At 41.0% G+C, this 19924-nt stretch overlaps 11 protein-coding genes and 1 non-coding gene across 12 annotated transcripts; 5 read left to right on the top strand and 7 right to left on the bottom strand.

Annotated features, from left to right (window-relative positions):
• The first annotated feature begins 209 nt into the window (after positions 1 to 209).
• Positions 210 to 318, top strand: tP(UGG)4. The gene is made up of 2 exons: positions 210 to 245; positions 283 to 318. It is a non-coding gene; the product is annotated as a tRNA-Pro (tRNA).
• A 471-nt stretch (positions 319 to 789) lies between these two features.
• SSA2 (Hsp70 family chaperone SSA2) lies at positions 790 to 2712 on the bottom strand (the record flags this gene model as incomplete). Its single annotated transcript, XM_446529.1, has 1 exon — positions 790 to 2712. The coding sequence occupies one exon, from the start codon at positions 2710 to 2712 to the stop codon at positions 790 to 792; it is 1923 nt and encodes a 640-aa protein (XP_446529.1).
• A 543-nt stretch (positions 2713 to 3255) lies between these two features.
• On the bottom strand, positions 3256 to 4110 carry POM33 (nucleoporin POM33; the record flags this gene model as incomplete). The annotated part of the gene is made up of 1 exon (XM_446528.1): positions 3256 to 4110. One exon carries the CDS (start codon positions 4108 to 4110, stop codon positions 3256 to 3258), a length of 855 nt encoding a protein of 284 aa, XP_446528.1.
• A 513-nt stretch (positions 4111 to 4623) lies between these two features.
• HIF1 (Hif1p) lies at positions 4624 to 5574 on the bottom strand (the record flags this gene model as incomplete). Its single annotated transcript, XM_446527.1, has 1 exon — positions 4624 to 5574. One exon carries the CDS (start codon positions 5572 to 5574, stop codon positions 4624 to 4626), a length of 951 nt encoding a protein of 316 aa, XP_446527.1.
• A 333-nt stretch (positions 5575 to 5907) lies between these two features.
• On the top strand, positions 5908 to 7692 carry NDD1 (Ndd1p; the record flags this gene model as incomplete). The annotated part of the gene is made up of 1 exon (XM_446526.1): positions 5908 to 7692. One exon carries the CDS (start codon positions 5908 to 5910, stop codon positions 7690 to 7692), a length of 1785 nt encoding a protein of 594 aa, XP_446526.1.
• A 1098-nt stretch (positions 7693 to 8790) lies between these two features.
• GLO3 (ADP-ribosylation factor GTPase-activating protein) lies at positions 8791 to 10251 on the top strand (the record flags this gene model as incomplete). The annotated part of the gene is made up of 1 exon (XM_446525.1): positions 8791 to 10251. The coding sequence occupies one exon, from the start codon at positions 8791 to 8793 to the stop codon at positions 10249 to 10251; it is 1461 nt and encodes a 486-aa protein (XP_446525.1).
• A 545-nt stretch (positions 10252 to 10796) lies between these two features.
• On the bottom strand, positions 10797 to 11024 carry GVI51_G03553 (uncharacterized protein; the record flags this gene model as incomplete). The annotated part of the gene is made up of 1 exon (XM_446524.1): positions 10797 to 11024. The coding sequence occupies one exon, from the start codon at positions 11022 to 11024 to the stop codon at positions 10797 to 10799; it is 228 nt and encodes a 75-aa protein (XP_446524.1).
• Positions 11025 to 11708: 684 nt separating this feature from the next.
• On the bottom strand, positions 11709 to 12485 carry SCS2 (phosphatidylinositol-binding protein SCS2; the record flags this gene model as incomplete). Its single annotated transcript, XM_446523.1, has 1 exon — positions 11709 to 12485. The coding sequence occupies one exon, from the start codon at positions 12483 to 12485 to the stop codon at positions 11709 to 11711; it is 777 nt and encodes a 258-aa protein (XP_446523.1).
• A 511-nt stretch (positions 12486 to 12996) lies between these two features.
• Positions 12997 to 14244, bottom strand: MAP2 (methionine aminopeptidase; the record flags this gene model as incomplete). Its single annotated transcript, XM_446522.1, has 1 exon — positions 12997 to 14244. The coding sequence occupies one exon, from the start codon at positions 14242 to 14244 to the stop codon at positions 12997 to 12999; it is 1248 nt and encodes a 415-aa protein (XP_446522.1).
• Positions 14245 to 14548: 304 nt separating this feature from the next.
• AVT6 (aspartate/glutamate transporter) lies at positions 14549 to 15931 on the top strand (the record flags this gene model as incomplete). Its single annotated transcript, XM_446521.1, has 1 exon — positions 14549 to 15931. The coding sequence occupies one exon, from the start codon at positions 14549 to 14551 to the stop codon at positions 15929 to 15931; it is 1383 nt and encodes a 460-aa protein (XP_446521.1).
• A 358-nt stretch (positions 15932 to 16289) lies between these two features.
• SHO1 (osmosensor SHO1) lies at positions 16290 to 17351 on the top strand (the record flags this gene model as incomplete). The annotated part of the gene is made up of 1 exon (XM_446520.1): positions 16290 to 17351. One exon carries the CDS (start codon positions 16290 to 16292, stop codon positions 17349 to 17351), a length of 1062 nt encoding a protein of 353 aa, XP_446520.1.
• Positions 17352 to 17853: 502 nt separating this feature from the next.
• Positions 17854 to 18934, bottom strand: RPL23B (60S ribosomal protein uL14; the record flags this gene model as incomplete). Its single annotated transcript, XM_446519.1, has 2 exons — positions 17854 to 18225; positions 18893 to 18934. The coding sequence occupies 2 exons, from the start codon at positions 18932 to 18934 to the stop codon at positions 17854 to 17856; spliced, it is 414 nt and encodes a 137-aa protein (XP_446519.1).
• Positions 18935 to 19924: the final 990 nt, after the last annotated feature.

The following is a 19924-nucleotide window of genomic DNA, read 5'->3' as shown; positions in this document are numbered from 1 at the left end:
AAGAATTTGAGTCAAAGCAACATATGTGTATGGCATTAGTGATCACTAAAAGAATGACCGTGTTTTCTTTGATAGTATATGAGAATGTAGCTAATATAGAGCAGACGCCTACTTTATTGGCTTTTAGAAGGATATTACCTCATCAAATCGATTATAAATTAGGTAGATAATGATAACTAACTAATCCAAACATAGCATCCAATTAAAACGGGCGTGTGGTCTAGTGGTATGATTCTCGCTTTGGGCGAACATGGATAAAATCCGTGTGAACAATCACAAGCATGCGAGAGGCCCTGGGTTCAATTCCCAGCTCGCCCCATTTAATTTTTTTTGCTTCTCTACATATTTTGAGTAATCTACATCAAGAACTAAGTTTATACAGGTTTGAAACTGTAATCACACACAAGTTCTCTCACCTTGTGTTTATTATATCCTACAGTATTCTGTAACTATCAATAGATTGGTTTTATCTCTAAATAATTGGTTTTTAACTTTTTTCTCTACCAGAACTTATTGGAGAGTAGTTAGTTGTTCGTTTTTTAGATATTTTTATGATTAATGTTTATTATGATATATGATACAAAGATGAATGAAGTCGTTATAAAAATAGGATTATAAATATAAAACTAATGATTTTTTGTTTCTTTTGTAGATGGGAATATTCTTATGATTTTTTTAAAATCTATCAAAATGAAGAAATGAAAAAATGGGGGGGTTTGCTAAAAAAAAAAACAATGAATTAATTTCATTAATGCACTCAAAAGTTTTTTCTTTTCTCTATCAATCCGTTTAATCAACTTCTTCGACGGTTGGACCTTCAGCTTCTGGAGCTGGAGGAGCACCACCTGGGAAACCACCAGCGGCACCGGCACCACCTGGAGCACCACCAGCTTGGTACAACTTAGTCATGATTGGGTTAGCAATTTCTTGCAATTCCTTCAATTGGTCGTCGTATTCTTCCTTAGTAGCAGTGGTGTTGTTGTCCAACCATTGGATGACTTCTTCAGCCTTCTTGGAGACGGCTTCCTTGTCAGCTTCTTCCAACTTGTCACCGGCTTCGGAGATGGAGCTCTTCAAGGAGTAAGCGATAGATTCCAATTGGTTCTTGGAAGCAATTCTTTCAGATTCCTTTTCATCTTCTTCCTTGAACTTTTCGGCTTCAGCAACCATTCTTTCGATATCTTCCTTGGACAATCTACCCTTGTCGTTGGTGATGGTAATCTTGTTAGACTTACCAGTACCCTTTTCGACAGCGGAGACGTTCAAGATACCGTTGGAGTCGACGTCGAAGGTAACTTCGATTTGTGGGACACCTCTTGGGGCAGGTGGGATACCGGACAATTCGAACTTACCTAGCAAGTTGTTGTCCTTTGTCTTAGCTCTTTCACCTTCGAAGACTTGAATCAAGACACCTGGTTGGTTGTCAGCGTAAGTAGAGAAGATCTCGGACTTCTTGGTTGGGATAGTGGAGTTTCTTGGGATCAACTTGGTCATGACACCACCAGCAGTTTCAATACCAAGGGACAATGGAGCGACATCCAACAACAATAGGTCTTGGGTCTTGGAGGATTGGTCACCAGTCAAGATAGCGGCTTGGACAGCAGCACCGTAAGCGACGGCTTCATCTGGGTTGATGGATCTGTTTGGCTCCTTACCGTTGAAGAAGTCAGTGACCAACTTTTGGACCTTTGGAATTCTGGTGGAACCACCGACCAAGACGATTTCGTGGACAGCGGACTTGTCCAACTTAGAGTCTCTCAAAACCTTTTCGACTGGGTCCAAAGTGGATCTGAACAAGTCAGCACACAATTCTTCGAATCTAGCTCTGGTGATGGAGGTGTAGAAGTCGATACCTTCGAACAAGGAGTCGATTTCGATGGAGGTTTGAGCGGAGGAGGACAAAGTTCTCTTGGCTCTTTCACAAGCGGTTCTTAGTCTTCTCATAGCTCTTTGGTTGGAGGACAAGTCCTTCTTGTTCTTTCTCTTGAATTCTTGGACGAAGTGGTTAACCAATCTGTTGTCGAAATCTTCACCACCCAAGTGAGTGTCACCAGCGGTGGCCTTGACTTCGAAGATACCGTCTTCGATGGACAATAGGGAGACATCGAAAGTACCACCACCCAAGTCGAAGATTAGGACGTTTTCTTCACCGCCCTTCTTGTCCAAACCGTAAGCGATAGCGGCAGCGGTTGGTTCGTTAATGATACGCAAGACGTTTAGACCAGCGATGGTACCAGCATCCTTGGTGGCTTGTCTTTGAGAGTCGTTGAAGTAAGCTGGGACGGTGACGACAGCATCGTTGACGGCGGAACCCAAGAATTGCTCAGCGGTTTCCTTCATCTTACCCAAGACCATGGAGGAGATTTGTTCTGGAGTGAACTTCTTGGTCTCACCCTTGAACTCAACCTCGATCTGAGGCTTACCATCAACATCAACCAACTTGAATGGGAAGTGCTTGGCATCAGTCTGGACTTCGTTGTCGTTGAAGTTTCTACCGATAAGTCTCTTAGCGTCAAAGACAGTGTTGTGTGGGTTCATAGCAGCTTGGTTCTTAGCAGCATCACCAATCAATCTCTCAGTGTCAGTGAAAGCAACATAGGATGGAGTGGTTCTGTTACCTTGATCGTTAGCAATAATTTCAACACGATCGTTAGCGAAGTGTGCAACACATGAGTAAGTAGTACCCAAATCAATACCAACAGCCTTAGACATTTGTACTTTTTTTTTTTGTTCTATGATTTGTTGTTGTAGTACTTGAATTGGGGGGTGACCTAGAGACAATTGAGCACAAGGCCCTTTATATACTTTTTTTTTTAAACCAGCTTCCTTCCCACAGCTAACCTTCTCGAACCTTCCGAGGGAACAATTACGTAGTTCCCAGGCTCCCCACCCTACCATGTGCACTTCCTTCTAAGCACATCGAGAAGGTTCTCTCTTCTCTCTTCTCTCTTCTCTCTTCTCTCTAACTGCTTAGCGACCTTTTCGACGCCGAGATGGAATCTTCTAGAAGCTTTTCCTTTCTTCTTCTTCTTCTTCTTCTTCTGCGCAGAGGGGGGACCGCAGAGGCGAGACCGCAGAGGAAAGAGGACTTCTCAACCATATATCGTGTGCGACGTGTGGAGGTCACGGATTTGTGCAGGGCGGTACGTGCAGGGGTATATAAAATAGCTATAAAGTGAAGTTGTTTCTGCGGTTTATTTTATTATGTGCTGTTAAGTACTCAATTACATAAGTTTTGTTGACTCAATTTACACCTTAGTCCATCTTTGCGGAGTGGGTGGCAGTGGCACTGGCACTAGCACCGGAGGTGCTAGTGCTGGTGCTGGTACTGGTGCCAGTAGAACCAGTAGAAGCACTAGTAGATCCATGGGTGCCTGGTGCTGCTCTGGTGATGGTGACCTTGGACAATTGCACCAGCTGGAACTTCAACTGGTTGTACAGGGACTTGATCTGGGGTGGGACGCTTGGGTGCGAGATGACACCGTCCATTCTCACTCTCCACTGCGCGAAGGCGGCCTGCATGTACTTAGAAGTCTCGTACTTGACCTTGATGAACAGCGTGAACACCACGAGCACGATCCAGGAGCGGGAGAAGAACAACACTGCTCTCACGAACAGCAGGAACAGCATCAGCAGCTCGGTGGTCGAGACCCAGTACATGCACCTCTCGTTGTAGTCCAACACAAACTTGTCGATAAACATAACAACTTTGCTCTTGGACTCCACGGTCTGGTTGAACACTTGGGGCAACAGCGTGGTCTTCAAGTACACTAGCACATGGAACACAGAGAACATGAAGTATGGCACTAGCGACAGACTGAACCTGGGGGTGAAGAACCACACCAGCGCCAACGCAAAGTACAACACATTCTCATTGGTCAACAGCGACAGCGACAACTGCTGGTGCAGACCCTGCTGGTACGTGATAATACCAAATGACGCCAACACACCAACGTACGCACAGCGGTACAAGGTCTCACAGAACCTGAACAAATACAGCAAAGAGCTGACCACAACTAGGAAGTGGCCTGCAAACCACGCAAATTGTAAACTCTTGGCAACTTTCAAAAACCTGTCCTTGACAGTCGTAGCTGGAACTTTAGGAGGCATCTTTTCTTGTGTATTCTTTAGTCTTTCTTTCCAAATTACTAAAAAATCTGCTATGCCTTTTTTTTTCAAAATTGAATTATAGGATATACTACAAGTAAGGAGGTAGTTATATATATATTTTTACAACATTAGTACCATCCAATTGCTAATGTAAAGGGATTGCCCGATATCCCAGACTTCTTTGTTCCCAATCACAGAGAGCAGAGAGAATGAGAGAGATGAGGTGGTACAAACCCCTTGGGTTCGTCACGTAGTATAATGACGCAATAACCCATACTGCACAACACAACTTTTATTATAGGGAAATTGAACTTATAATATTAAATATTCTGTAATGCCCGTTCTTTCTACATTATTACACCCCCCCTCCGTAGTTTACAAAGCTTCATAAGATATGATATATGGCCTTTTATCTACTAGCATTCTCCTTCGGGTCCATAATAAATTGTGCATCCCTTATTTAATAATAATTATAATAATTAATCCTTTTTCTTGGGCCCCGAGGTGATCAGGCTATTTTTTCTTTTTAACTATCATTCCCGATAGATCATTGACAGCTTTACGCTTGCCCTTCAATGGATCTAGTTTTGCCATCTGCGTTAGGATCAAGTTCTTCAGAAGCTCCTTAGAGTTCCCCGATTGATCCATCTCTTTCTCCATCTTGATCTCTCGTATATCCAGCTTCACCTCTTCTAATCTTGCCAAATTTGTCTCGTCGTCCTTGTCTTGGGATAACTGCTTCTCTAAGTACCCTTTCAGCTTGTTGGCGATCTCTAGTTTCTTGTCGGCACTGACCTCAGCACTCAGTTTCAAGTTTTGTGATAACCTCTCCAGGATTTCTATCTGCTTGGTGAGGTCTCTCTCTCCAGATTCACGGCTCTCTATTACTTCGATAGCCCTCTCGTAACAGTTTATGCTGTCATCTTCCGCACCGACCTCTGCATATGCCTCTCCCATAAGCTTGTACACATCCACCAACATCTCGCCTTGCGCTATCTCTTCACCACGTTGTAGCACTACGAGCGCGTTCTCAAACGGATCGCCGTCTACATAATCACTGAACCTGAATTCTTCCTCTTCATCCTCAGCTCCACTTTCCTCGTCATCATCAAGATCTTCTTCTTCCTCAAGATCAAATTGGTAAAACTTGGTGTTCACAGTAGGCTGAGCACCAACACCTTCTCCTTCGTCATCAACATCGACATCGACATCGTTGGCGTTGTCGTTGTCGTTCTCGTTGTCATCATCGCCATCCTCATCACCTTCTTCATCCTCGTATTCTCCTTGCTCATCATCGTCATCGTCATCACCGTCACCTCCCTCCATACCGTTAAACAGATCACTGTTGGCTATACCATGCTGTATCAATCCACGCGCCAGCTTAAGCAGCAAACCGCAATCCGCAGCTTCTCCTGCAGCTTCGCCTTCGTCCAATCGCCTAGCAATGTCCCTGCACTCGTCCATTATCCTGCGTATCCTATCCTCCTATAAACAGTCCCTACACTTAACAAGACTATAAAGACTATATAAGAAATAATCCCACCCCCCAATTATATACATGAAGCATGGAATCCTCATCGAACCAGTTATAACGCCAAAAAACCAAGATCACTACACACGTCCCTTGTTTGTGTTCGATCCACGAAAATCTTTCCGCAAAACAAAACAAATCGAAGATCCTTGCTCATACAAATAGCAATTACAAAAAGGATTGCAAACATAGATTCATACTTTCACCAACGTTACAGGAGGTCCATAGTAGTGACAAAAACATTTGCAGCTACAATACAGACTATAATGGAAGAGACGCCGGAGTGGAAGCGGTTGAATCCTCACGGCGAGGATCTGGAAGCGCACCTGTTGCATGTGTTTTCGGAGAATATGAAGTATTTCGCATCCCCATTGGGGAACAGTATACAGCCTACTGCTGGTGGCAATGGCGTGAAGAGTTTCCCTACGCCGTACTCTCGCGTGCAGTCTTCTGCGGATAACAGTTGCGCTAGCAATGCGGAGGTAGCAGTAGCTAACGGGAGGAATGGGAACGCGGGTTCGTCTCCTTTCCTGGACAATAGCATACTGCCCATGAACACAACGATGACCACGGCTCTAGGCGAAGGGTCGGCCACTAAACAGCTACAACACGGTGCTGAACCCTCCTTGGATGACATAAACTTGCAGCCTTCGAGTGTGTTCAATAACGCTCTTAATCAACAGCCATCGGTGAGGATAAGTGGGCCGCCTGGTAATAACGTAAGGACACAGGGTAATGGGCATGGGATGCTTATTGATCCCAATAGCGCGGGCCCTCAGAATGGTAACTGCGAATTTTTGGCGTCTCCTGAACAGCTTAGGGAGTTCTTGTTGGATTCGCCAAACTTTAGCCTGCTGAACAACAACAATACAAAGACCCCTGCAAAGACTCCGTTGAAGTTTTTGAATAGTTCCGCACAAATTAACTGGGATTTACTCAACTCGACGTCGTCTACAAAATTCTTGTACAGCAACAGCAATAGGACGCCGCTAAGGAGGATAGATCAAAATGTACTGACGTTTAATAACATGCCTTCTTCAGTGTCACCATACAGGGAGAAGAAAGATGCTCTGAACTTCTTTGGAACAAATAGTACAGGACTCACCCCATTTGCTAAGAGAGAAATAGGTAATGATTTTGATCCGAATAATATACAAACTTCTAACAGTGCTCTAGCTGACTTCCAAAGAGCTAGGAAAGATACGATGGGCTTAAGCTTAAATAGCACACCTAACGTTGCATCAATTAGGAAGAACAAAAATAACTTCCTTATGAAGACACCCAACAATAACAAATCACCAAGTAAACTATCGAAGCTCGGAAATATTCCTAATTTTACCAACAGAGATGATGAAAACAAAGAAAACAACATATATGGATCATCACCTACCACAATTCAACTGAATTCCTCTGTAACTAAATCACCGTTGAAGATTGATCACTCAAGACTTAACATTATACCAAGTCAGGAACAGAAAAACTTACCAGCCAAGAACAGACAATTGAAAGCCGGTAAACAATCTGATTACAATATTGATGACAGACTGTTGCTCTTTGATCGTGACAGCGGTGTATTAAAACACGATGATGAAGATAGCAAACTTGCTATTCCACTCTCACCGACACCAATATCACATAACAAATCTAACATTTCTCTAGATGCTAAAAACAGACCAATTCTACCGATCCCAGAACTACCAAAAATGGGATCTTTCAAGAGTGATTCAATGGCGACAGCACCAAAAGTTTTCAACACTGTCCCAAACAATTCCCAGAAAGCCATGAAATCCAAGAGCAAAGATGGGAAAGTTAAGAAGAAAATCAAGAAACAACCAAAGTTCCAAATTATTGTATCTAATGCTCACAAATTTAACGTCACAAAATCAAGCACCACATTGCAATCCGGAGCAAAAGGTCCTACAAATAGCAAAAAGGCTAATCTACAAAGATCCGCTTCAACATTAACCACAAATCAGAAGCCTAAGAAAAATGGACTGCCGAAATCGAAATCATTCTCTGCTGCTCCAATTCAAAATAAAAAACAACCCTGACTCTACTAGGTTTTTCACACTGCATACTAAATTTTCTACTTGATGATGCTTAATGACTATATGATATTATTGTGTTATTTTCCTTCATCTTTCTGCCCTAACTAATTTTGAAAGATTATAGCAACGGACTTAATTCAATTCAGATTCACAACATTTTTTTTTTCAGTTCTTTTATGAGGTTTATGCATTACTTTACCTGGAAACAAACAAATGATTTGGTTTTTTGAAACGGAGAAAATTGAGCCACCATTACTCTACTGCTTGGAGCTGATATGCTCATATTATATTTTCGATTTTGTTTGCGAAGATACAAAAATAGTTTGTTTTCATGAAAAGTAGTCATTGGGCCTTTTCTCTTTTTTTTTTTTTAATGAAATTTGATTTTTATTCAAATTGGTCTACCATATGGGATATGGTATCTAAAAATACTGTTTCAGTAACGGAAGATTGATGTTTTCACAAAATAGGCTATAGCTTCTATTTTCGTATTGTCTTCTTGTATCCTTCCTATTTTTTTTTTACGTATAACTAATTTTTTTACTCTATAAATATTAAATATTTATTTTTCAATATATGTCATGGCCTTTAGTCTCATTTATTTAGTTAATGCTAGAAATGACAATAGAACATACTCGCTAAACTTTCACAACATTTGGTTTGAAAGTAACCGTTGCAATGAATACAGTTCCTGAGATGAATAGAGACTGCATAGCTATATGGACAGCCTGCACAAGAACTTTACCCGGCTTAAGATTTGCCCATTCAGCGATTTTTTCGTTTTGTTTTTTTTCAAATGTGGGCTCCCTCCGGCCTAAGAATAGGATTCTTGGCACAAATCATGGGAATAACAAGAACAACAAAAAGGTTTTGAAGTTCCCAATAGCACAATTTTTGTTCTATTCCGGTAGTCAAGTAACTCTATTAATCATCCCACGACAGCGATAAAGTGAACGTTCATCAAACTATCATTTTTCTCCCGGTCGGATCAGGAAATTTGAGTTATAAAAGGGTAAGAGAGGTTAAGGAATCGAGTTTTAGAAACGATCAAAATCGTAACGTTATCAATTATTACTATAGGACACACATACATATTAAAATATGGACGACGGTGAAGTATTCGTTGAGGATTCTGTTAGACAGCAAGTTTTCACCAAACTAGGCAGCAGATTGGAGAACCGTGTTTGTTTTGACTGTGGTAATAAGAACCCTACTTGGACATCCGTGCCATTTGGTGTTCTTCTATGTATCCAATGTTCTGCTGTTCACAGAAATCTTGGTGTACACATTACCTTTGTGAAGAGTTCTACCCTAGATAAATGGACAGTGAATAACTTGAGAAGATTCAAATATGGTGGTAACCACAAGGCTAAGGAATATTTCATGAAGAATAATGGAAAACAATACTTGAATAGCTCTAATGTGAATGCACAAGCAAAATACACGAGTTTAGTGGCTAAAAAGTACAAAGCGCATCTTGATTCCAAGGTGGAAAAGGATATGCAACAATACCCAGGTGAATTAGTGTTGACTGAAATGGACAATCAAGGTGATGAGACATCAAGTGACTCTAACAGTGTTGCCTCCACTCCAAAGGAAGGTAGTGTCGATGACTTCTTTTCCAACTGGGAGAAACCAAAGGTTGACAACGGTTCTGTAACCCCAACCCTATCTCCAAGACCTACTGGAGGCTTAAACGCAAATTCTAGCAATAATAACTCCAGCACAAGTTTGGGAAGAAAAACAGGCAGTTCAATTTTGAACAGTAGAAGAAAGACTTCTACCCCTCAAGCAACTCAAGGTGCCAAGAAGCATTCTATCTTATCATCATCCAGAAAACCAACTAGACTTGGTGCCAAGAAGGTAGATAAGTCTAAGGCGGAAGATCTTTTCGATCAATTCGAGAAAGAAGCAGAAGAAGAAAAAGAGCTTGAACTTCATAATTCTTCCACTACCTCTTCCTTCCCAAACAAATACCAAGCGCCAAGTTTCGGTTCTACAGAAAAGGATGATGAAGACTCTTTCGCGAAGAAGGAAGACGTCTTTAATGGTGAAGAAGAGTCCTTTGTGGACCCTGCCCCAGTTGAAGATTTGAAGCCTAAATTTGCTAAACTAGGTTTTGGTATGACCAATAATGAAGCCAATGAGCTTGCCCAACAACATAAGGAAGCCAAGAGAGCAGCCTCAGGACCAAAATACACAGGATCTATCGCTGCAAAATATGGTGGTCAGAAAGCTATTTCCTCAGATATGATGTTCGGACGTGGTACCTACGATGAAGCTGCTTCTCGTGAAGCTCGTGAAAAACTTAAGACCTTCGATAATGCTACATCTATTTCTTCATCATCTTATTTTGGTGAAGAACAAAGCGAAGAAGATCTATTAGAGGGTGGTAATGGGGCTTATAATCCTCAAAGAAATTATGGAGGAGCTGCAGGTTCAAATGGTGCTTTTATTGACTTCAATTCCAGTACAGATGATGAACTACAGATGCTAAAGGATATGGTTGAGACAGGTGCCGAAAAGCTAGGTAATTATTTAAGAGATTATCTAAGGAAATGAAGACTTTAACCATTCTATAGTTAGTCCAACTGTGGCGTTCACTACTCACATAGGACAGCGTTATGGAAAACACTAAGTAATAACGATCTACCAAATAAAATGATAAAGCCTAAAATACTTCTACTAACGAAAAGGTACAAATTGCTACCGATAAAAAGAGCTCGAGAGATTTCCTTCTCTTTGGACGTTTCTGATGGAATTGCCTTAGAATGATCTTTCAAAGAGCTTTTACCCTATTCCTTCTCCTAAAGTCAGTTTCAAACATGTAAAATAAGAAAACCAGTTATATTCTTTTAATAGATATTTTAAAAACTATAATACAATTTAATTTATACAATCCGAATAGCAAATATTCTATCGGAGGAGTCGTGCCGTTCATAACCTAGGGTTTACACTAGTTTTGCTCTGTAAATAAAAATTAATTGAATGAAAATTAAATGAACATTGAATAATCACAATTGTTAATATGTTGGATTTCTCTCTGTTCCGTGATCATGAATATTATTATATACTTAAGATACCAGATACATTGGTACCTGATAAATCTATGACATTGACCTGGTAGTTTTATCACTTTTCTGTCTTTTTAACCCTAGGCTAGAAGATTCTGATGCCAGAGCCCTCTTGCCATTCATACCAGGAGCTCCATTGGAAACAAGCTCTTGAGAAGTTGCAGTGCCAAACATATGCCAGTTGATATACCTTGGACTGGACGTCAACTGATAGTTCTTGTCATCGCTAGGAATTGAGATTGGTGTTTCAAGCAAACCCATCTTGATCAATTAATCGACTTCTATTTATGCACAATAGTTAGAATTGTAAACAAGTCCACAGTATATTATACCACAGTTACCAGTTCCTTTAATTTTCACTATCATTGCAAGAGTTTTTCATGTTTTCTAGATGAACCACTGCCCTGAAAAATTCCGACAGCCGTTCGGAGCAAGGAACAGAAAAACAGCAATGATTGCATTACGGATTTACACGTCAGTCATTTCAAATACTTTATTTAGATGCCTGTATCATGCAGCGTATTTTAGGCCAGATTGCAACCAGTTAATTTGTAGTAATGGATATCATCGGGTATTATTATAAGTTAAATATAGAGGGAAAAAGATTACTATATGAATAGATTTTAGTACCCTATCTACTTAAACACTGACGCCTACCTCAAACAGTCCAATGAATCTTTTAATCAAAAAAGAAACAAACTGCAAAATGAGTAATACACATCAATGGAAAAATATCTTACCAGGTTCTTTTGCAAAACAAAACAAAAATCTTGGCGTGAAATAAAAAATGTACAACGGAAGAGTAATTTCCTTTCTTTAGTTTAATGTCTACTAACTCCTCCTTTTGCTGATCTTATAGTCAACAATCCTAAATCTTTCTCGGTTTTTCTATTTTCTTCACGGGTACTCGTTAAAATTATAGCGAGGTCATGACAACCTAGTACCTTAACGATACAACCAACCCAAAATAAGGACAGCAAGACATATGACAATCAACATAGTGTTCGTAGAGCCTTCATTACCGGACTTCTTGGTAACAGAACTCTGTACCTTGGCCTCTTCCTTTTCTGTCGTTGTTACAGGTGGTTCTTCCTTCAGTTCATCAACATTTTCGTGAGTTTCTGTCTTTGGCATGGCATTCTTCTCCTCAATATCAGCAGTAATTGGTGCTGCAGTAACTGGAGCAGCAACTGGGACCTCTTTAGTCATAGGCATCTTATTCTCAGTGACCTCTGAGGGCTTGGTCTCAGCAATTGGAGCTGGTTGATGTGCTGGTTGTATAGTTTCTCTAGCATCCTCCGTTTCAGGAACACTTTGTGGATTCTTTTCCACTTCAGTATCTATCAAATATTTAACTTTGATCTTCTTGGAGATTGCCTGTTGCTTGAACTCCGCTTCTAGATCAGCCCAGGCCTCGGACACAGACTTGGAGCCCAAATCATACGGAGATGGCAGTGTTATAACCAAGAACTTATCGCGGCACTTGTAGTCTGGAGCCGGAGCCTCAGGCAAACCTAAAAAGATTACCTGGACATCCACAATCTCACCAGGAGCAACCACGGAGGCATTTGGTCTCACACAGTAGAACTTTGGAGCAGTGGTTTTCACCTTGAACGCTATGGCTTGATCAGAGTTGTTTTTCACAGTGACATACGCGGTACTCTGCCTGGTCAATGGCGACTTGTATTCAAGCACATCTGGAGATATATCAACTAGAGACATTGCTTTCTTTTATTATATATAATCGACTTTTATTCCTTTTGTTTTGATCTGTAGGAATTCTAGTTTTGTTTTTTCCAGTAAATTCGATTCTCAAAAACACTTTTCTCTGCCTCAAAGAATCTAATGCAGTAAAATATAGTTCCGGCGGTTAAAGTATTGAGATAGAATTTGTCCAATTGATGAAATACTGTAAGATCCTCTCGTTCAGTTCCTTGCTTTTAAAGCCCCCCCAACAATTGATAACTATTACTGTTATTCTAACAAATTTGCTTTCTGCTGGGAGGGAGTGAGCTTTTGATTTCCCAAAAATTCCAGCAAACACAAACAAAAAAAAATGGTGAAGTGTGCTGTTAAACGAGCTCACGTAGAAAGGGATATTGATAATGGGTTTATACCGCAAAGCAGGAAGTATATACTAGTTCATCTAGTTATGCACCTTTGAAATGCCAATGTCTATATCTTGTGTTTATATATGTGTGCGTGTAATTGTTTTGTCACTTATGAAAGGTTTTCAATAGTCGTCTCCCTTTGACACCACTTCCTTCTTGTGTGGGTGCAGCAGGATAGTGTGCTCGTACTGTGCGGTGTAAGATCCAATAACATCATTCAATGGTGGGTAGTCCTGGACGTGGCCTTGCTTCACTAGACTGTTAAGTGCAAATAGGTACTTGTCCTGGCCTAATCTATCTAAGTAGCGGCGACACCACGGTAGGGTTCCGAAGTGGTCGTCGATGACTTTCAATAGTTGTTTTGCGCTAGCCAAGTTTGGTTGTGGAAGGCCATCCGATGGCAGACGGGCATAGTGGGATACTTCACCACCACTTACCACATAGCCTCTACCAGTGGTACCGAAGGTCTCGATGGCGAAGTGCTCACCTTCTTCCATTTTCGTCTGGTCACCATTCTTCACAATTGGAACGGATTTACCAGCATGGATGGTGTAAGGGCCGATACTGTGACCACATAGGTTTCTGCAAGGTTTCACTTGGTACGTCTTACCCTTGATCTCTACCTCATAGGATTCCATTACTTCCTGGATTGCCTCACCAATATCGGTTAATCTTACGTCAATACCGGCCTCCTTGATACCCGTGTATGTAGCATCCTTCACAGCTGCGAGCAAGTTGTCGTATTGGGGATCAAAGGATACAGTCCATGCTGAGTCAACAATATGACCATTCACTTGAACACCAATATCAACTTTCATGACATCCTCATATTTCAGAACCGTCTTATCTCCAGTGTTAGGGGTATAATGGGCAGCGCAATGATTCAGAGACAAACCAGTTGGGAAACCAATACCTTGACTGACTGGATTATCCATCTTGGTTAAGTCCTCAGCACCTGTAAACTTTCTTGTAGCATTCTCAATTATATCGGCAACCTCGGTTAGTAACATCCCAGGCTTCAACTTGTTCTGCACATTCTTTCTCACACGACGATGGATCTCAGCACCCTTTCTAACATCGTTCCATTCGCTTTGTTTCTCCATATCTCTTGCCAAGTACCTCTTCTCGGCGTCAGTGGTACGCTCCAGGTTGAAGTCCTGCTGGTAGTCCATCCATTCACCTTCAGGATACACTTCATCCGGGTAGATAAGTTCAATCCTCTTAATGTTATTCTTCTTCTTCTTCTTCTTGTTCTTCTTCTTCTTGCCTGAATCACCACCTTCATTGACAACTTCCTCTGCAACTTCTTCAACCTGAGCTTCAACTTTCTCTCCTTCCTGCACCGGAGGCACTGCTACTTCGTCACTCATCTCTATAAATCAATCCTCTGCTATCTTCCAACTAACTAATCGATATCTATGCCACACAGACAACCCAAGCAGAAATCATATGCCATCTATACCATTTCAGCAACATTAATTTGTAAGCACTTACTGGAGATGCCTTTCAGCATTTTTTTTCTTGCTGCAACTGCATCATCGCTTGCCAAAGCGATATAATGCAACATAAAGGATAGTAGTCATCCAAATTAAGAACGCTTGGGTCTGGGGCCACAATAAGAGTTGCTGCTGCGTTACTACAAAATTAGCATTAACATATAAAAAACTAAAGGTTATGAGTTCTACTGTCGGTTCAGGTGTACTGACTCTTTTGCACACCGCATGCGGAGCTGGCATACTGGCCATGCCTTATGCGTTTAAACCCTTTGGTCTCATATTTGGGATCCTGATGATAATGTTTTGTGGTCTCTGTTCAATGATGACATTGCTGATACAAGCTAGAGTAGCCGGGTATGCTCCAGATTCCAAGAATGCATCTTTCTTCTCGTTGACGCAGGTTATCAACAAGAACTTAAGTGTTATCTTTGATCTCGCCATTGCTATCAAATGCCTGGGTGTTGGGATATCATATCTGATTGTTGTGGGAGATTTACTGCCCCAGATTGCTGGTTCAATCACCACAAAGCCACTTTTGTTGAATAGGGATTTCCACATTACACTTGTAATGATATTCGTAGTGACCCCACTATGTCTGAAGAAGCGTTTGAACTCCCTTAGACACACCTCCTCACTGGCTATTATGTCCGTAGCTTACCTATGTGTGCTGGTGATAATACATTTAGTTTCCTCTGATGGCGATATCGAGCAGATGAAGGGCCATGTATCAATTGGGCTACCACACCACGGTCCTAGCCCCTTAACAACATTACCTATCTTTGTCTTTGCATACACTTGCCACCACAATATGTTCTCAGTGATTAATGAACAGAAAGATAACCGTTTCAAGACTACAAAGTATATTCCTTTAATCTCAACGTCCTTGGCATGCATATTGTATATCTTAATTGGCGGTTGTGGATATATGACCTTCGGAGATAAGATCGTAGGCAATATAATCACATTGTATCCCCACTCGGTCTCTAGCATTATTGGAAGAATTGCCATTGCATTACTAGTCACGCTAGCATTCCCGTTGCAGTGCCATCCGGCAAGAAGCTCAATTCATAATATCCTTGCGTTTTTCTACCCTAGCTTAAATCCTGACCTCAAGAATACACAAGAACCTACAGCGAATGCAGACACTATGAGCTCTTCACAACTGCTGGCTACTGAGAGAACCCCATTGGTGCGTTCCATTAGCTCCATAGAGGACAACGAACTAGCTGAAGAACAAGGATCAATTAAGGATGTACCCATAGAGATGGAGAGGAAGCTATTTCTAGCGATTACTGCTGCGATCTTGATTCCCTCATATCTCGTGGCAATGTCCGTGCACTCACTTGATAAAGTATTGGCAATTGTGGGAGCCACAGGATCCACCTCGATCTCTTTCATTCTACCAGGGATATTTGGCTACAGATTAATAGGATCAGATGGAGCTACTCTAACCAGAGGTGATAGATTGCTGAAGAAGCTTGGATTAGCAGCAACAATATGGGGATTCTTTGTGATGACAGCATCGCTTTTTGCTACTTTCAAGTACAATGCCCACCACTAATTATTTATCATTACATAGTCCTATTGCAATACAGACCTATGTACTCAATTGAATACTAGAAATAACCAAGGAATAAACAACTAGTAAGAATCACAACGAAATACGCTGCAATGACATGGCATGCCATACTACAAATCTATATATAGAACTCATGAATCACGTATTCCCACACAAAACGCGTGAAGGCACTTTTGCAAAAATGTCAATGCTCATCGCGTTGAGAATGTTCTAACCATAATGGCAACTGGATTCATACATTCACTAATATATAAGCAATTCAACTGTATTGTGACAGTTTCGAATACTTCTGAATCGATTGAAGAACATCGGGTGGACAGTAACGATATAGAATTTAGTTATGTCAGGCAGGAGAGGTAAGATAATAAATCCCAGGACAAGAGGTGCTGTTCGAAATGTTGGATTTCGAAATCTGATATCGGACCCATTTGCGATATCATCTATACTAATCGGTCTAATATCCTGGGTTATCACACTTGGTGGTTGCATATCTGTACAAGTTAATGAGGACTTTCCGAGATTTACATGGTGGGGTATAGCTTTTCAATTTTTAATCATTTTAATGCTAATCGGGTTCTACATATATGACCTTGTCGATTATTACAGAAATTTTTTAACAGCTTCCATAGGTGTTGCGTTTGTATACTCTACAAATAGTGCCAATTATTTGATCTATGGTTCAGGTAACCAGAAAGCTGCAGCATCTGCTGGTGTAGTTCTTTTATCAATGGTTAATTTAATATGGATTTTTTACTATGGTGGTGATAATGCCTCCCCAATAAATAGATGGGTCGACTCTTTCTCACTTAATGGCATCAGACCTTCTCCATTTGAAGCTGCAAAGATCAAGGCGTACAGGAGATCTAGTAAGCAAACCCAGTTCCGTGGATCCTCTGTGAAGCTGACTCACAGCACTAACAATCTACATAGTGCTTCTGAGAATTTGGGACTAGACAATGGCTTTTATAACAATCCTCACACTTCCAACTACGTTTCATCAACGGCACTTACAGAATTTGAGAACACGGGCCCACCTTACCCATCTGCAAGCGACTTGCCTACCAACAACAACGCTCCGTTGAGATCACCACAACTTGGTAACAATACTATCGGTGACACATATATTACCGCAACTACCAATAATAATACAAATACTACAATGGGGGACACGATGGGGCTCTACGCCGATCTGGCTGACGAGAGTTTCCCTTACAGAGTTAAGGCGCTTTACTCTTACGAGGCGGATTCCGCTGATGCATATGAGATGTCCTTTGAACAGGGCGAAATATTAATGGTTAGTGATATAGAGGGCAGATGGTGGAAAGCGAAGAAGGAATCGGGTGAGACGGGTATTATACCAAGCAATTATGTTACGATAATAGACAACGATACCGAAGCCTAGAACAATAGCAATTGCATCACAAAGAAAGATATTCAAACTACAAGAAAGCTACCAACATATTTCAATATCTCTATACAGTATTTTATTTTATTCTTATAAGCCCAAAATCACTTTTAACTTTAATACTAGTTCATTAGGCTAGATAACGAGGTTTATAAGGTTGATTTTGGATTATGACATTGTAATATTCAACTCACAACGATAAGTTTTAATATATTATCTACATATAATTAAGGAACTAATACGAAATTATACATCGAAATCTCTCACCATTACTACTATTAATATTAACATTGCCATTATCATAGACCGATATGTGACTTCATGTATATATGCTTTCTATAGCTTATTGGAGATACTTAAAGCTTATAATATTCTTAAAAAAACTTTTAAGCAAGTATATTACTATACATCTTCTGTAAGTTACAGAATTAGGAAATGATTATATTTTAATGAAATTTTTTATGTTGAACTAAATAGGAAACTATTTCTAGTATGACATTTAGACGACGACACCGGAGTTGGAGGCAACTCTTGGCCACAAGTCAGCACATTCCTTACCGACTGGACCAGTGATAGCGGAACCCTTCATTTCACCCTTTGGGTTAGCAATGACACCAGCGTTGTCTTCGAAGTATAGGTAGACACCGTCCTTTCTTCTCCAAGCCTTGGATTGACGGACAACGATAGCTGGCATAACCTTCTTTCTCAATTCTGGCTTACCCTTCTTAACAGTAGCCATAACCATATCACCTAGAGAGGCAGCTGGCAATCTGTTCAATCTGGAACCGGAACCCTTGACAGCCATGATGTACAAGTTTCTGGCACCAGAGTTGTCAGCACAGTTCATGATGGCACCGGTTGGCAAACCTAGCTGTTCATATGTGGTGTAATCTGTACATTAACCTTTTTTCCCTTCTGGATCCCTAGTAGCATTTGTAAATCAGCCCAACCCTTCCATTTTGATATTACTAGTAATATTGTTTTCATTTTCTCATAGGAATTAGCCATTCAAAAGTATACCACGAGATGGATGGATGTTATTACCACTTTGATTTAGATACCATAATATTGGGATGGGGAATGAAAAACTCATGCATTAAAAACCTCAAGAAAAAAATTATAATATAAGAGAACATAAATTGTTAGTAAGTTATTCACGTATTGGGGAGAATATAATTGTTAAATCGTTGAGTTCCTGATGGGAAGGCAAGCCATGTTTTGTCCTATTGAAATTCCTTTGCATGCGTTAATAGCCAATATAGACATTTTCTCACAGAAATAGCTTCTCACAGCTTGTATGCCTCTTGGGTTATATTGACAATATAATCAACCTCACACGTTTCGCCACAGTATACTTGACGGCGGGAATACTTTGATTGGACTTTGAATATACTTCTAACTCACGCTTGATTTGCAACAAAACTGCATAGTACAACACACTGGGCGATATATCTTAACCTTCTTGGACTTGCTTGTCTCAACAACCATCCTCTAGATTTCACAATTTGTTCATTCGCAGCTTATCTTTTAAAACATACAGAAATTCTGAATTTAGTACCTTGAGCACCGTTACCTGACATTGTTCTTGTGTTAGATTCGTTGGTATCGTTAGTGTTATGAAGCCAGAAACAAATGCTACTAAGCGCCTATCGTTGAAATATCTATGTTTTCATTTTAATGTAATGCCATCAATGGTTGAGATGCTTGATTCTGAGGTTTTTCCAGATTTTGCTACACTATGGGATGAGTTGCCGTTGCCCTACCTCCTTCCTACAAAGTGCTAAGGTCTGGTGGAAACCAGTGGTAGTGCTAGGAAGAAGGTGGGCACGCCGGCCTAGGCAGGAGGTGCCCAGTTCCACCACAGAGACCTCCTGACAAGAGCTGGACCTAGCACGACACTAGCTAGCACGACACCGGCTAGCACGACACTAGCTAGCACGGCTCTGGCTAGCACGACTCTGGCTAGCACGACACTGGCTAGTGCCAGGCTCAGGGTTACAGCCCGACCCGTATGCGTATGGTGCTGGATCCAGATGCCATTACAGACTCAGAATGCGATGGTATGAGTTAGGGAACAGCCAAACCATCGACCTCTCCCAAGGAATCCAGAACTTGCAAAGAGCAGTTCAGTTTCTTGCTGTCTGCATCAGTCCTTCCCATCCATCCGTTTTCAGAAAAATCTATACCCAGGACATAGCACTCCCAAATATGTATGGGTGTAATACGCGACCCGTTCGGAAACCCCAAGAAAGAGCAGTCACAAAATCTAGCTGAAAACCTGCCTCTGAAAAAAGTAATAGATAACTACATACGTAGCAAATATGCTAAATTCAATAATCCGGGTAAACACAGTAAGCAAATCTTGCAAAGTGTTCCATTCTATCTCTGCACATTGACCCTCCCTCCTTCTCTGCCTCTCTCTATCTCTCTCTTTCTCGGGTCTTGTCTTAATTCTTTTGGCAATTATGTGTGCGAGGTGGGGAGGACCAGTTACTGCGCAGTTTGTCTGTATGCATTAGTACTAGCTCATCCGGCAAATATAACAATGGGGATTATACGCATGAATAGTG

This window comes from Nakaseomyces glabratus, chromosome G (genome assembly GCF_010111755.1).
Source record: "Nakaseomyces glabratus chromosome G, complete sequence".
Classification (NCBI taxonomy): Eukaryota; Fungi; Ascomycota; class Saccharomycetes; order Saccharomycetales; family Saccharomycetaceae; genus Nakaseomyces; species Nakaseomyces glabratus.
This window is presented reverse-complemented; position numbering and strand designations above follow the sequence as displayed.